Genomic DNA, 13,631 nt, shown 5'->3' with positions numbered 1-13,631 from the left:
TGGGAAAGTTAATTTTGACCATTCCTAGTGAGGCCCCCTGGATTCCACATCAAGGCTGCGTGGGATGCATTGTGGGTTTCATCTCAGTTTTTAAAGGAGCAATGCAAAGCTATTCCCCAAATAGCTTCAGCACTTGCTCCTTTTACATTTTGGAATAAAACTGACCATGGATTCAATGCCCCGCTGAAAATGTCAGCAACCTCTACATCCATTGTCTGGAAAAGTCTCTGTTATTCTTGGTTTGAAGATCATTTCCTAATGTTTTCTGCTCTTTCTTTTTTCTATCCAACCCCATCCCACACTCCAGGACCCAACTTTTCTTTGCGAGAGCTGGGCCTTGAAGACGTCTCACCACCCCATGGGACTTTATATCGGACGGATTTAGGGCTGCCCCATTGCGGCTATTCCATTGGTGCTGGATCTGATGCTGACAACGAAGCAGATGCAGTTCTGTCACCTGAACACCCGGTTAGACTCTGGGGACGCAACACCAAATCCGGCCGCAGCTCCTGCCTGTCCAGCCGAGCCAACTCCAACCTCACCCTCACCGATACAGAACACGATAACACCGAAACTGGTAAGGAAGGGCACGGACCCCATTCTGACACTACATTTTCTCCAAATGCTTCTGACCTTTGCTTATTACTTTTTTGCGGTTGTCCAGCAGACCTGCTCTATTAATAATTTCCTAGGAATATTTTGGTTTGAGTATGAGAAGATGGAAGGAAGAGATGGTATTATTTGAGTAAAGAGATTTCTGATTTATTCATGGAGAAATGATGATTGTCAAATGGTCCGTGTGCACCTCATAGGACCTTTTCAGAGCTCTTTCTTTCTTGTTCTTTCTTCTTTCCTTCTTTCCTTCCTTTCTATTTTCTCTGTCTCAGCTTTCATTTATCTCCCGAACTGATATTCTAGCTGATAATTTCTAAGGCCATTCTGACTTATTCTTGACGCTTATGTAAATAGCTCAGGTTTCTTTGTAGAAGACGGGTGAAATTTATATTTATTTTTAGAAACTTGTCCTTTTAAGAAACCTTGGAAGTCTCTTTTTATCTCCTAATCTTTGATTTCGTGGCTGTGCAGTTGTAGAGTTGGCATGGACTGGAGCTTTCGGGTTGGCATTTGTGTGCAGAAATGAGAATGAGCTGTGATACACAATTGTGGTTTGACCTCGGTGTGTTGAAGAGGGGGTCAGGGGTAAAGAGGAAGCCAAAATATTACTAGCTGCCACAAATGATGTGTTGCCTTTACATCTTTAATTGAATTGTTGCACTGCCAATTTCTTAATATAGATGCAGTGTGTTGGCCGCAATAGGATGAAGGTTTTATGTATCAGACCCTCATAAAATATCCAGAGTGATGGTCCTCCTTCCTGCTACAGCTTGATTGTGTGACATAATGGATTTTTTCTCTTTTTTATTTTTTTGGTTATGTTTACAAAGTCTTGTGACATAGCTTTGTCATACAACATCCCTATGTTTTCTGTTCAGAACTTCTGGCAAAGTCACTTTGAGGATTCGTATTAGGGAAATGTTTGCCCTGACATGAATTTATGCTCAGAGTAAACACAGAGTATGGTGGAGTGAGTGAAGTTATCATATGCTGATCCGTCAATATTAATTGCTAACTATATTGATAAAACTTACAGCCTTTAGCTCAAGTCAGTATGAAGTTGTGTAAAGCTGCCATCAATAGCAGAGTTTATGAGGCTATTACAGCCCATTTTTCACCCACCGCATACTCCCATCAGCATCTTGTCTTAGGTTTCTTATTAATTATGCAAAATAAATAATCAGTATTGAATTCTGATACTTCCCACATCCATAGACTTCTGGATAGCTTTATGGCATAATTCTTTTGAAGTTACTATTGGTTTGTTTTTAAAGGGGAAAACTGGATCTTGCATCCTTTTCTTTGAGACAGTCTTGATCTGCAGCCTTCAAAGTGGTCTGTAGATGCATTCCCTTGGTTTACTTATTCAAATATTGCTAGGTACCAAAATATGTAAAATTAATCATTCTACGCTGTAGAATGAAAGCAATTTGACACTACTGAACTCAGTGGCTCAATGCTATGGAACCCTGGGAATTGTAGTGTTACAATGCTTTAACCAAGTGGTTCTCAACCTGTGGGTCCCCAGGTGTTTTGGCCTTCAACTCCCAGAAATCCTAACAGCTGGTAAACTGTTTTGTAGGCCAAAACACCTGGGAACCCACAGGTTGAGAACCACTGCTTTAACCTCTCTGCCAAAGAGTTCCAGTGCCTCACCAAATTACAATTCCCAGGATTCTATGGCACTGAGATATGACAGTTAAAGCTGCATTCATTCTACAATGTAGATACATCCTCAGCTAAAATCCCATGTATTTTGGGTGTTGTTAGAACATTCTGGATCAGACCAAAGGGCTTCACAGTCCAAGATTTTCTTCTCATGGTGTCACTAGATTTCTACAGGAAATTTACTGGTAGGTTCGGCTGTTTTTCTTGTATGCCTTAAAGCAATGATTCTCAACCTGTGGGTCTCCAAATGTTTTGACCTTCAACTTCCAGAAATCCTTACAGCTGGTAAACTGGCTGGGATTTCTGAGAGTTGTAGGCCAAAACACCTGGGTACCCACAGGTTGAGAACCATTGCCTTAAAGGCATTTCCAACTGATAGCAATGGTAAAGCAACCTGATCATGAGGTTTTCTGGGCAAGATATGTTCAGAGCAGTTTTTCCCCAGCCTTCCTCTGAAGCTGAGGACCCTTCCGCACAGCTACATAACTCAGAATATCAAGGCAGAATAACGCACAAAATCTGCTTTGAACTGGAATATCTGAGTCCACACTGCCATATATCCCAGTTGAAAGCAGATAATGTGGGATTTTATTCAGTTGTGTAGAAGAGGCCTGAGAGGGTAACTTGCTCAAGACCAGCTCAGTGGATTTCCATAGCTAAACAGAGATTCAAACCCTGATCTGCCTGACTCCTAGTCCAACATTCAGACCAGTAACACACACTGGCTCTCCCAACTTTGGGTCAATTCTTTTTTGCTTTAAAAAGAAAATCAATTTATGTTTGCTTTTGACTACAGTTGGCCGTTTACATTTATGGGTTTAATTTTTGAAGGTTAAGGTAAAGGTTTTCCCCTGACATTAAGTCTACTCATGTCTGACTCTGGGGGGTTGATGCTCATCTCCATTTCTAAGACAAAGAGCCAGTGTTGTCCGTAGACACCTCCAAGGTCATGTGGCTGGCATGACTGCATGGAGCGCTGTTACCTTACCTTGAAGATTTTATTATTCTCAAATTTGATTAATATATTCTCTAGGAACCTCTAGGTCTTCCAGCAGAACTATAGGCTCAACTTCCGACAAAGGTTGACTGAAGAGTTCTGCTACAAGGCCTGGAGATTCCATGAAAGAAAACTTCTCTGAGGATTTCCAGGTCCTTTAATGCGATTCCATATTCAACATCCAGTCAAGTTGACCCCAGAGTTGCATTGGACAACCTGGAGATTCCTTAGGAAGTGCTCTCAGGGGGAAAAAATAATTGGTATTTTTTCCACTTTGTGGGGGCCCTGTGCCACTAAGTACAACAATTGTGGAAGGCTGACTATATTTTAAAATATTCTTGCAACCTCTAGTTGGAAGATTTTCCCTGATTGCTTTTGTTGATCTGTACTGGCGAGACTGGCGAAAGACATCCACCCGCCCAGCACTATCCTATTAAAAAAAATAGCAGACAGTTATTTGTAAAATAAGAGTGGTGTGCCCATTGCAATCGTTTCCCAGATGCCTAATGTGAATATATCATGAAGAATAGCCACTGTCAGAAATGAGAACAACAAAAGCATTGCTTTCCAACAAAAGGCCAATTACTGATAGTTTCAACTAAGTGAGGAATCAGCCCACCCACTTCCAGCATCTCAGTATTAAATGGACATTAAAATACCGGGCTCGGTGGAGCATGAGAAATGCCAACAGCCTTTATACACATGTCAGGATTTATTTTTAAAAAAGAATTCTGCCACAAGTGGCACAACTATACATTCTCAACTAATTTTTAAGATGCTCTTTCTTCCATCGATCACAGTTTGGGAAGGCGGCTCGCTCTCCTTTGGATTGTGCAGTAAATGTCTCTTCGACACAATGAAGATCTCTCAAGACAAAAGCTGGAGGAGAGTATAATAATTACGATTTTGGCCAGTCTGTACGCAGACATATGGTTTCTCTGAAAGATAGTTCATTAGCCTTCAAAAGCAAACTGACACCAAACCGTTCATCTTCTTAAAAGGACAGGATAATGTAGTACATCTGTGAGTTTGCTCTCAAATATAAACCTGGGCATGATTTTATACCCTCAGCCATCTGGTTTCAAGCATCTCTTGTTTCATAGGCTGGGCACATATGTTCACACATACTTACTTATATGTGCACACCCTGGATGGAATTGTATTTCTCTCTTGCTCATACAAACCACAACGGAGACCGCTATGACTTTTTATAAAGACACAGTTGGCGTAGATTTTTATTGCAGGGTCTCAAACCAACACCAACACTCTGCCCAAACCAAGCCCTCAGTTATAGGTCTTAAAAGACTTTTCAGATGGGATGTTAAATGTTGAGTGGAAGCCACAAGAAACTGTATGGGTTTGTAAGCGCCACTTTGTTATTACATCTTGCGCAAGTTGTAGGGATATAGCCCTCCACTCATTACATTCCTAACGGAATGAAGAAATCATTATAGCAATTTTCTTCCTGGTTTGAGAAACCACACTGCTTTTGAAGACTGCATGCAATTCTGGAATCATCCTGTGAAAAATGTGCATGTGGTTTTTTTTGTGCAGAAAAACATTTTCTGCACAAAAAAAGTTATAGTTGGGACTTATGCTTCACAAATTTTGCATTTTTGTGCTGGGTCCTGTGAAGCAACAAGAGAGAAAGTGGGGCAACTGTTTGGTAAGTATCAAAATACTAACAGATTACAGTGAGGCAGTACAACACAAAGCCTATTTTGCTTACATTTTCTCCCAAAAAGAGAAGTGTGCAACAGTAGACATTTAGGCAAAGGATCTGGATTGCAAATACAGTAGAGTCTCGCTTATCCAACGTAAACGGGCCGACACAACGTTGGATAAACAAATATGTTGGATAATAAGGAGAGATTAAGGAAAAGCCTATTAAACATCAAATTAGGTTATGATTTTACAAATTAAGCACCAGAGCATCATGTTATACAGCAAATTTTACAGAAAAAGTAGTTCAAAACACAGTAATGCTATGTAATAATTACTGTATTTACTAATTTAGCACCAAAATATCATGATATATTGAAAACATTGACTACAAAAATGCATTGGATAATCCAGAACATTGGATAAGCGAGTGTTGGATAAGTGAGACTCTACTGTAGTTAGGAATTACTCAGCCAACCAAAATTGATCCAAATCTGCAAGTCAAATATACTGCATCCCAAAAAACCAAAGCAATTTGCTGATTTACTCTCTGAGCCCATTGCCATCATTTTTGAGAAATCATAGAAAACAATTGAATTGCCAGATGACTAGAGAAAAACATTCATTGTCCCTCTCTTCGAAAAAGGGGAGGAGAAGAAGCGTCAAGAAACTACAAACAATCCTGCCTGATGTCAATATAGTAGACTTTCCATTAACTGGCACCCATTAAGATTCATTGATGCTGGATAAATGTAGCTTCTGGTTGCTTGAGAGTTACTATTAGGAATAGACCTGACTAATACCATACCACACTACCATACCATAAATTCTGTATTGACTTGATATTAATATTAAACGCAAATAAAAACAAGCTATGTCAATGTAACAAATTTTTACTGTATTACAAAAACAGTTTTGTGAATGCAGTATTATTTCTTAATTTTTTGCTGGTTGTTTGAGAGTTTCAGTTGATTGAGTTCCAGTTAAGTGAGAGTCTACTGTACTGGGAAAATAGTAGAACAGAGACTAATGCAGTGGGTCAATAGGATCCAGCATGAGTTTGACAAGGACAAATCCTGCCTCAGTAATCTTAAATCTTGTTTTATAGTAGAATAGATGTCTGGGGTATCCCAGGTATTCAGAGCAGACTGGACAACTAGATCAGGTTCTATTTTGACTGGTTCCATATCCAGATGGACATCAGCACAGGAAAAGGAGGTGGCTTATCCCTCATATTATTGCCACCATTGCCCCCAGCCAACTATGGAATTCCATCCTGATGATGATGATGATGATGATGATGATGATGATGATGATGATGGTTTCATCTGCTAATGCCAGAATGAAATGCCTGTATGAGCAACACAAGAGGAGAAATTGATGTCCTCCTTCTTGCTGGTAACAGGGGCACAATGCTGTGGCATTATAGGTGTGACAGACTATAACCAAATGCTCACAAAGGTATTTGACTGGCTGGGAAAAGTGGTGGTGACATGGACAGGGTTATAGCTTAGCAGAACAGATGCAGTCCCAGCACATTTGGACCACAGCCTTGGATTCATGTGCACACTGCATACTCTGGGTCAGATTTATACTGGATTAACCTTTCTGATGTATGCAAGCTTTGGAGGCCCTCACATGGGACATGATGGCTCCTTCCATCCATGGCCATGGATACTGTGTAGACCAGTAGTTTCCAACCTTTGTGCCTCCAGGTGTTTTGGACTTCAGCTCCCACAATTCCTAACAGCTGGTAAGATGGCTGGGATTTCTGGAAATTGAAGTCCAAAACACCTGGAGGCCCAAAGGTTGGGAACGTTTCATGGGGAAAATACGATTTTTACGAAACCTTTCTAATTTAGAATGTGTTCTCGCCTAGCATTGAATGCTCTCAGGCTGACGAAAGCATCCAGGTAGTTCTTGCGTTAGTTCTGCGAAGAACTGACAGTGATGCATGTGGCAATACAGCATCTAGAATCCTAAGCACAAACAGAAAAAGTAATAGGAAAGGCTAGCATGAAGCTCTATTGCAGAACATTTGGCTGCTTTATGTCACAGCTGAATTGCTTCGCTACCATTATACTTTTTTGGTGGGAGGGAGGGTAGATTTGAAACTCACTGATCTGGAAAGATAGTTTTGTGATGAGCTTACAGTCAAAGCAAGTAAGCAAGCTTTTCCAAATAGTGGTGGGACTTGAAGCCACAATGGATTTTCAGCTTTTGAGGTCAAGTAGGGTAAAGTATCCTAGTTGTGGGATTCAAAAGATAGGATGATGGAGAAAGCAGACACTCCCAACCAAGGAATTAACCTTGCTCTGATAGGCCTGAGAGAAATGAGGGTGTGTGAGTGAGCACTTTTTGGCCTTCATCTAATAACTTCTGTATAGTAAATTAACTAGTGAATTAACACTTTTAAAAAAAAAGGTTTTTAAAAAGATACAACTTCAAACACCCCTGTAGCCCCACCCTGTAGCCCGAAAAGCATAAAATACATTAAAAACACAGTTAACTTCTCTCTCCTCTCTCATGCACTCTTTAGGAAGCTGGTATTGGGGAAAAGCAAAAGTTGCTGCTGACTTTATCTGTAACAAGATATATTTACAGTATTTGAACTAGTCTGCCGTCTCAGCAGTAGCTTCCTCCCAACCCTGCATTCTTTAACGCTGGTCTTATCAATATCCAGGAGGAGCTGTAGGTTATTGATTGGCCCTACCTTGTTCGGAGGTGATTTCTTAGACCTACTCAATATTAGCGACTCCAAACCTGAGCGTCCGCCAATAAGCATGGACTGTCATTGCCCTTTGATGTAACCTTCACACTTATCTCTGTGGCAAATCAGAGGAAGTTGGGCTGCAGCTAATTTAGGAGACATTTGCTTTGAGTGCATATTAATATGCCAAGGCAGCCTTCCTATACAAATCCAATTTCACTGAGAAATTGAAGGAGACTTGCAGACCACACCATAGAATTGATACAACAGCAAATCTTACCAACTGATGTAATGTTCAGGCTCATGTTCCATATGTTGTATTGTTGTTAAAGTGTTGTCTTTCTAAATTACTTTTAGTAATCACACACCGTATGCAAAATGCAAAGGAAAATCAGAACCAGCCTTCCTATCAACACTGTAATGCTTAGTACCAGAGTTGCTCGAGTCTAATGCACCATCGAATCAAATTTTTTAAAACTTTGAAACAATAAAATGTATTTGCTGATGAATGTGATGCGCAACAGCAAAAGGTGCACTCTTTGTAATACAGTAGAATCTCACTTATCCAACATAAATGGGCCGGCAGAATGTTGGATAAGCGAATATGTTGGATAATAAGAAGGGATTAAGGAAAACATCAAATTAGGTTATGATTTTACAAATTAAGCACCAAAACATCATGTTATACAACAAATTTGACAGAAAAAGTAATTCAATACGCAGTAATGCTATGTAGTAGTTACTGTATTTACGAATTTAGCACCAAAATATCATGATGTGTTGAAAACATTGACTTCAAAAATGTGTTGGATAATCCAGAATGTTGGGTAAGTGAGACTCTACTGTATACCCATTACAGTTGCTGCTTGCTTAGAATCCCTTATTTAAAAACAATTGTGTTAGAACACTAAAGTTATTTATTTATTTATTGTGTCAGAAGCGAATTGAGATAAATACAGTTATAATGTATTTAAAAACACACAGTTAAGAACTTGACATTATACTAAATGCCCTTTGACCAAAAGCTGGCCACTTGGAGTGCCTTTGGTGTTGCTGTGAGAAGGTCCTCCACTGTGCATGTGGCAGGGCTCAGGCTGCTTTGTAATAGGTGGTCTGTGGTTTGCTCTTCTCCGCACTTGCATGTCATGGACTCCACTTTGTAGCCCCATTTCTTAAGGTTGGCTCTGCATCTCATGGTGCTTAGAGGGCAATTTGTCCAGCGCCTTCATGTTGCCCAGTCTTTTGTGTGCCCAGGAGAGAGTTTCTCATCTGGAGTCAACCACTGATTGAGGTTCCGGGTTTTAGCCTGCCACTTTTGAACTATTGCTTGCTGGGGTGTTCCTGTGAGTATCTCTGTAGATCTTAAAAAACTATTTCTTGATTTAAGGTGTTGGCATGCTGGTAGATATCCGAACAGGGGATGGGGCAGCGATATCTCTGCCTTGGTCCTTTCATTGATGGATGCCACTTCCCAGCGGATGTCAGGTGGTGCAGTGCTGGCTAAACAGTATAATTTCTCCAGTGGTGTGGGGCGTAGACATCCTGTGATAATGCGGCATGTCTCATTAAGAGCCACATCCACTGTTTTAACTTGTTGAGATGTATTCTGCACGAGGCATGCGTATTCACCAGCAGAATAGCAAAGCGCAAGGGCAGATGTCTACACTGTATCTGCTTGTGATATCTAGGCTGTGCCGGTCAGCATTTGTACGATGTTATTTCTAGCGCCCACTTTTTGCTTGATAGTCAAGCAGAGCTTCTTGTAAGTCAGAGCAAGGTCCAGGGTAACTCCCAAGTATTTTGGAGTATTTTGCTGCACCAGAACTTTCAGCAATGGAAAAGAAACCTTGGGGTGCATCTCGGCTGTAGAACGAATCCACTTTAACTGCCTTGGTTCAATACTATGGTGTGGTGGGGATTGTAGTTTTACAAGACCTTGAGCCTTCTCTGCCAAAGAGTGCAGATGCCTTGTCAATCTACAAATCCTAAGAACTCTTAGCAAACCACAAGCTGGACATAAGCCAGCTTTGCAACGTGCCAGCTTAAAAATGCCAATGCTATTATTGGCCACATCAATAGGAGTATAGTGTTTAGATCAAATGTTTGGAAACCAAGCCCTATGAGGAGCAGCAATGGGAACTAGATATGCTTAGCTTGGAGAAGAGAGAATTAAGAAAGGACATGATAACCATGTTTAAATCTTTGAAGGGATGTCCATTGAAGATGGAGAGAGCTTGTTTTCTGCTGCTCCAAAAACTAGGAGCAATGGGTTCAAATGTACAGAAAAGACATTCCACCTAAACATTAGTAAAAATTTCTTGATGGTAAGAACTATTTGACAGTGGAACATGCTACTGCCAGGGAATGTGGTGGTGTCCTTCTTTGGATTGTTAAACAGAGACTGGATGACTATTGTTTGGGAGTGCTTTGGTTGCATATCCCTACATGACAGAAGGGGATTAAACTGCATGCTCATTGGGATCTCTTCCAACTCTGTTTCTAAAATAATATAAACTAAGTTATCTGCACGTAACATAATATATTTGCACAGAAATATTGTTTTTTTGTACAGAAAACATCCATCTGTGAATTTTGTACAGATTATGTCCCAAGCTGCTGATAAGCCTTCAAAAACAACACATTTTGAAGACTTTTCCAGCAGGGAGAAAATTGCTAAACTAGAACAGTCCTTCTTTTGAGAACAAAATCTAAACATCTATGTATTGCTTTTTAAAAATCGAAAGCAAAGAGACTTCTTGAATCATGTGAATCAAGATGGTTTACCATCCTCCTGTTTACTGTTTCATACAGTTTGGGCTGGTCCATGAGGTCATGAAGAGTTGGAAGTGACTGAATGAATAAACAACAACACAGTTTGGGATACTAGATGTGAATTGGACTTGAGCCACATTGAGATAGTACAGTCAGAGCTCTTCAAATATTGTGAAAGTTTTTCTCATTCTTCTATTGCCTTTGATATTGCTACCTCTCCTTTCTCCGCCCTACTATTTTCCTGTAGTCTCATGACTTTTAATGGGTTTTTTGAGGGTGAACATTCATCCTCAAAATGTCCTAGGATGTGTGTGAGGAGCAGAGGAATTCAACCACCCTAATACCTGGATGATGGGGGTGATCATCCCGCATTGTTGCCGAACATTAGTAGGCAGCATTATTGTAAAGAGACAATTACCTTTTTTATGGGCGTTGTATATTTGGAAAGTAATAAAGCCGAGTTATAAAAAACTAGATGATTATGAAGCTAGGGAATGGTTTGCATTTTAAGAGGGGAAGGGTATCCTTTTAATTGCATCCCGGCTCCTATCATCCAATGATTAGTTACTTGCCAAGCAATAAACATTACCTGAGAAGCAATAAAAAGGTAGGCAGAGGAGTTATGTGACAAGCTGGAGGAAGGGTGGTTTTATGGCTAAGATCTTCTGGGGAGTCCTCAGGGCAATCTTTATTTTTGCAACATGTTTCCTCTGCAACCTTGGGTGAGCCGCAGCTCTGGTTCCATCTCAAAGAATCATAGTGTTTCGTCCATTTCCCAACTGAAGACTTTGTGTGGAGGTTTCAAGGATAAATAATAGTGATAATGTGTTGTCGAAGGCTTTCATGGCCAGAAACACTGGGTCACTATGGGTTTTTCAGTCTGTATGGCCATGTTCCAGCAGCATTCCCTCCTGACGTTTTTCCTGCATCTATGACTGGCATCATCAGAGGTAGTTGTGTGTTTTCTGGACTGTATGGCCATGTTCCAGAAGCATTGTTTCCTGATGTTTCGCCCACATCTATGGCAGGCATCCTCAGAGGTTGTGAGTTATATCTTCAAAGGTTCTTTTGGCAGTGAGGCAAGTGGAATGTGTATACAGTAGAGTCTCACTTATCCAAGCTAAACAGGCCAGCAGAAGGTTGGATAAGTGAATATGTTGGATAATAAGGAGAGATTAAGGAGAAGCCTATTAAACATCAAATTAGGTTATGATTTTACAAGTTAAGCACCAAAACATCATGCTTTACAACAAATTTGACAGAAAAAGTAGTTCAATATGCAGTAATGCTACGTAGTAATTACTGTATTTATGAATTTAGCACCAAAATATCACAATATATTGAAAACATTGACTACAAAAATGCATTGGAACGTTGCATTATCCAGAACATTGGATAAGTGAATGTTGGATAAGTGAGACTCTACTGTATATGTATCTATCTCTCTATCTATCCATCCATCCCTCCATCCATCTATCTATCTATGGAATGTCCAGAGTGGGAGAAAGAACACTTGTCTGTTTAAAGCAAATGTGAAGGTTGCAATTAGCAAGCTTGAATATCATTGAATAGCCATGAAGCTGCAAAGTCAATCAGTTAGGTTATCTGCATAGACGAAGCCTTGCTCCATTGCCTGAAGGCATCATCTACTTGGGAGGTGTTAACTAGCACTTGATTGTTTGCAGTCTGGAGTTTCCCTGCCTCTGAGTGGTGTTCCTTATTTACTGTCTCAATTCTGGTGTCTTTTTAAATACTGGTGTCCAGATTTTGTTCTTTTCATTGTTTTCTCCTTTCTGTTGAAATTGTTCATGTGCTTGTGGATTTCAATGGCTTCTCTGTGTAGTCTGACATAACTGTTGTCACAGTGGTCTAGAATTTCTGTGTACTCAAATAATATTTTGATTCCAAGTTGGTTCCTCAAGTGCTCTGCTATAGCTGACTTCTCTCGTTGAATTAGTCTGCAGTGCCTTTCGTGTTCCTTGATTCGTGTTTGGGTGATGTTGTGTTTGGTGGTCCCTATGTAGACTTGTCCACAGCTGCATGGTATATGGTAGACTCCTGCAGAGATGAGAGGATCTTACCCTTTGCTGAATGTAGCATTTGTTGAATTTTCTTAGTGAGTCTGCAGATAGTTTGTGCTAGACAATCTCATAAGACCATAGGTAAGCAAAGAGACCACCAAAGACCATCTAGATGGTCTCATAAGACCATAGGTAAGCAAAGAGACCTCCAGAGACCATCTAGATGGTCTCATAAGACCATAGGTAAGTAAAGAGACCTCCAAAGACCACCCAGATGGTCTCATAAGACCATAGGTAGGGAAAGGGACCCTCAAAGGCCATCTAGATGATCTCATCAGGCCATCAGAAGACCAAAGATAAGGAAAGGGACCCTCAAAGACCATCTAGATGGTTTCATAAGACCATAGGTAAGGAAAGGGACCCTCAAAGGCCATCTAGATGATCTCATCAGGTCATCAGAAAACCATATATAAGGAAAGGGACCCCCAAAGGCCATCTAGATGGTTTCATAAGACCATAGGTAAGGAAAGGGACCCTCAAAGGCCATCTAGATGATCTCATCAGGTCATCAGAAAACCATATATAAGGAAAGGGACCCTCAAAGACCATCTAGATGGTTTCATAAGACCATAAGTAAGGAAAGGGACCCTCAAAGGCCATCTAGATGATCTCATAAGGCCATCAGAAAACCATAGATAAGGAAAGGGACCCCCAAAGGCCATCTAGGCAATCTAATAAGACCATAGGTAAGAAAAGGGGCCCCCAAAGGCCATCTAGACAATTTCATAAAACCATAGGTAATGAAAGGGACCCTCAAAGGTCATCTAGATGGTCTCATAGGACCATAGGTAAGGAAAGTGACCTCCAAAAGCCATCTAGATGGTCTCATAAGGCCATAAGTAAACAAAGAGACCTCCAAAGACCAGGTAGACAGGTCTACCCTAAGTCTAAAGTTTAGGACAGGGGCCAGGTAAATGACCTTGGAGGGCCGCATCCCCCGGGGAGAAGGGCGGGGTAGAAATATCAGAAATAAATAAATAAATCCGGGCCTTAATTTGGGGACCCCTGGTTTGTAGGTTGTGTTTCTTGATGTTTGGTAAGAACACTTTTATCTAGGTAGATCTTTGTCTTTACTCCCATAATCATATTGTGCTTAACTTTGCATTTTGGCTTAATTTTGCATATT

The 13,631-nt window shown here is 40.5% G+C and overlaps 1 protein-coding gene across 16 annotated transcripts in view; it reads left to right on the top strand.

The window, feature by feature from the left end:
* The window catches only part of tenm4 (teneurin transmembrane protein 4), a 1,874,213-nt gene that overhangs the window by 1,383,227 nt on the left and 477,355 nt on the right, over positions 1–13,631 (top strand). For all 16 annotated transcript variants that reach the window (XM_062977060.1, XM_062977059.1, XM_062977071.1 and 13 more), the window contains one exon: positions 308–577. In XM_062977060.1, the coding sequence (XP_062833130.1) occupies positions 308–577 (270 nt within the window). The remainder of the gene's footprint in view (positions 1–307; positions 578–13,631) is intronic.

This window comes from Anolis carolinensis, chromosome 3 (genome assembly GCF_035594765.1).
Source record: "Anolis carolinensis isolate JA03-04 chromosome 3, rAnoCar3.1.pri, whole genome shotgun sequence".
In the NCBI taxonomy this organism is placed as follows: Eukaryota; Metazoa; Chordata; class Lepidosauria; order Squamata; family Dactyloidae; genus Anolis; species Anolis carolinensis.
This window is presented reverse-complemented; position numbering and strand designations above follow the sequence as displayed.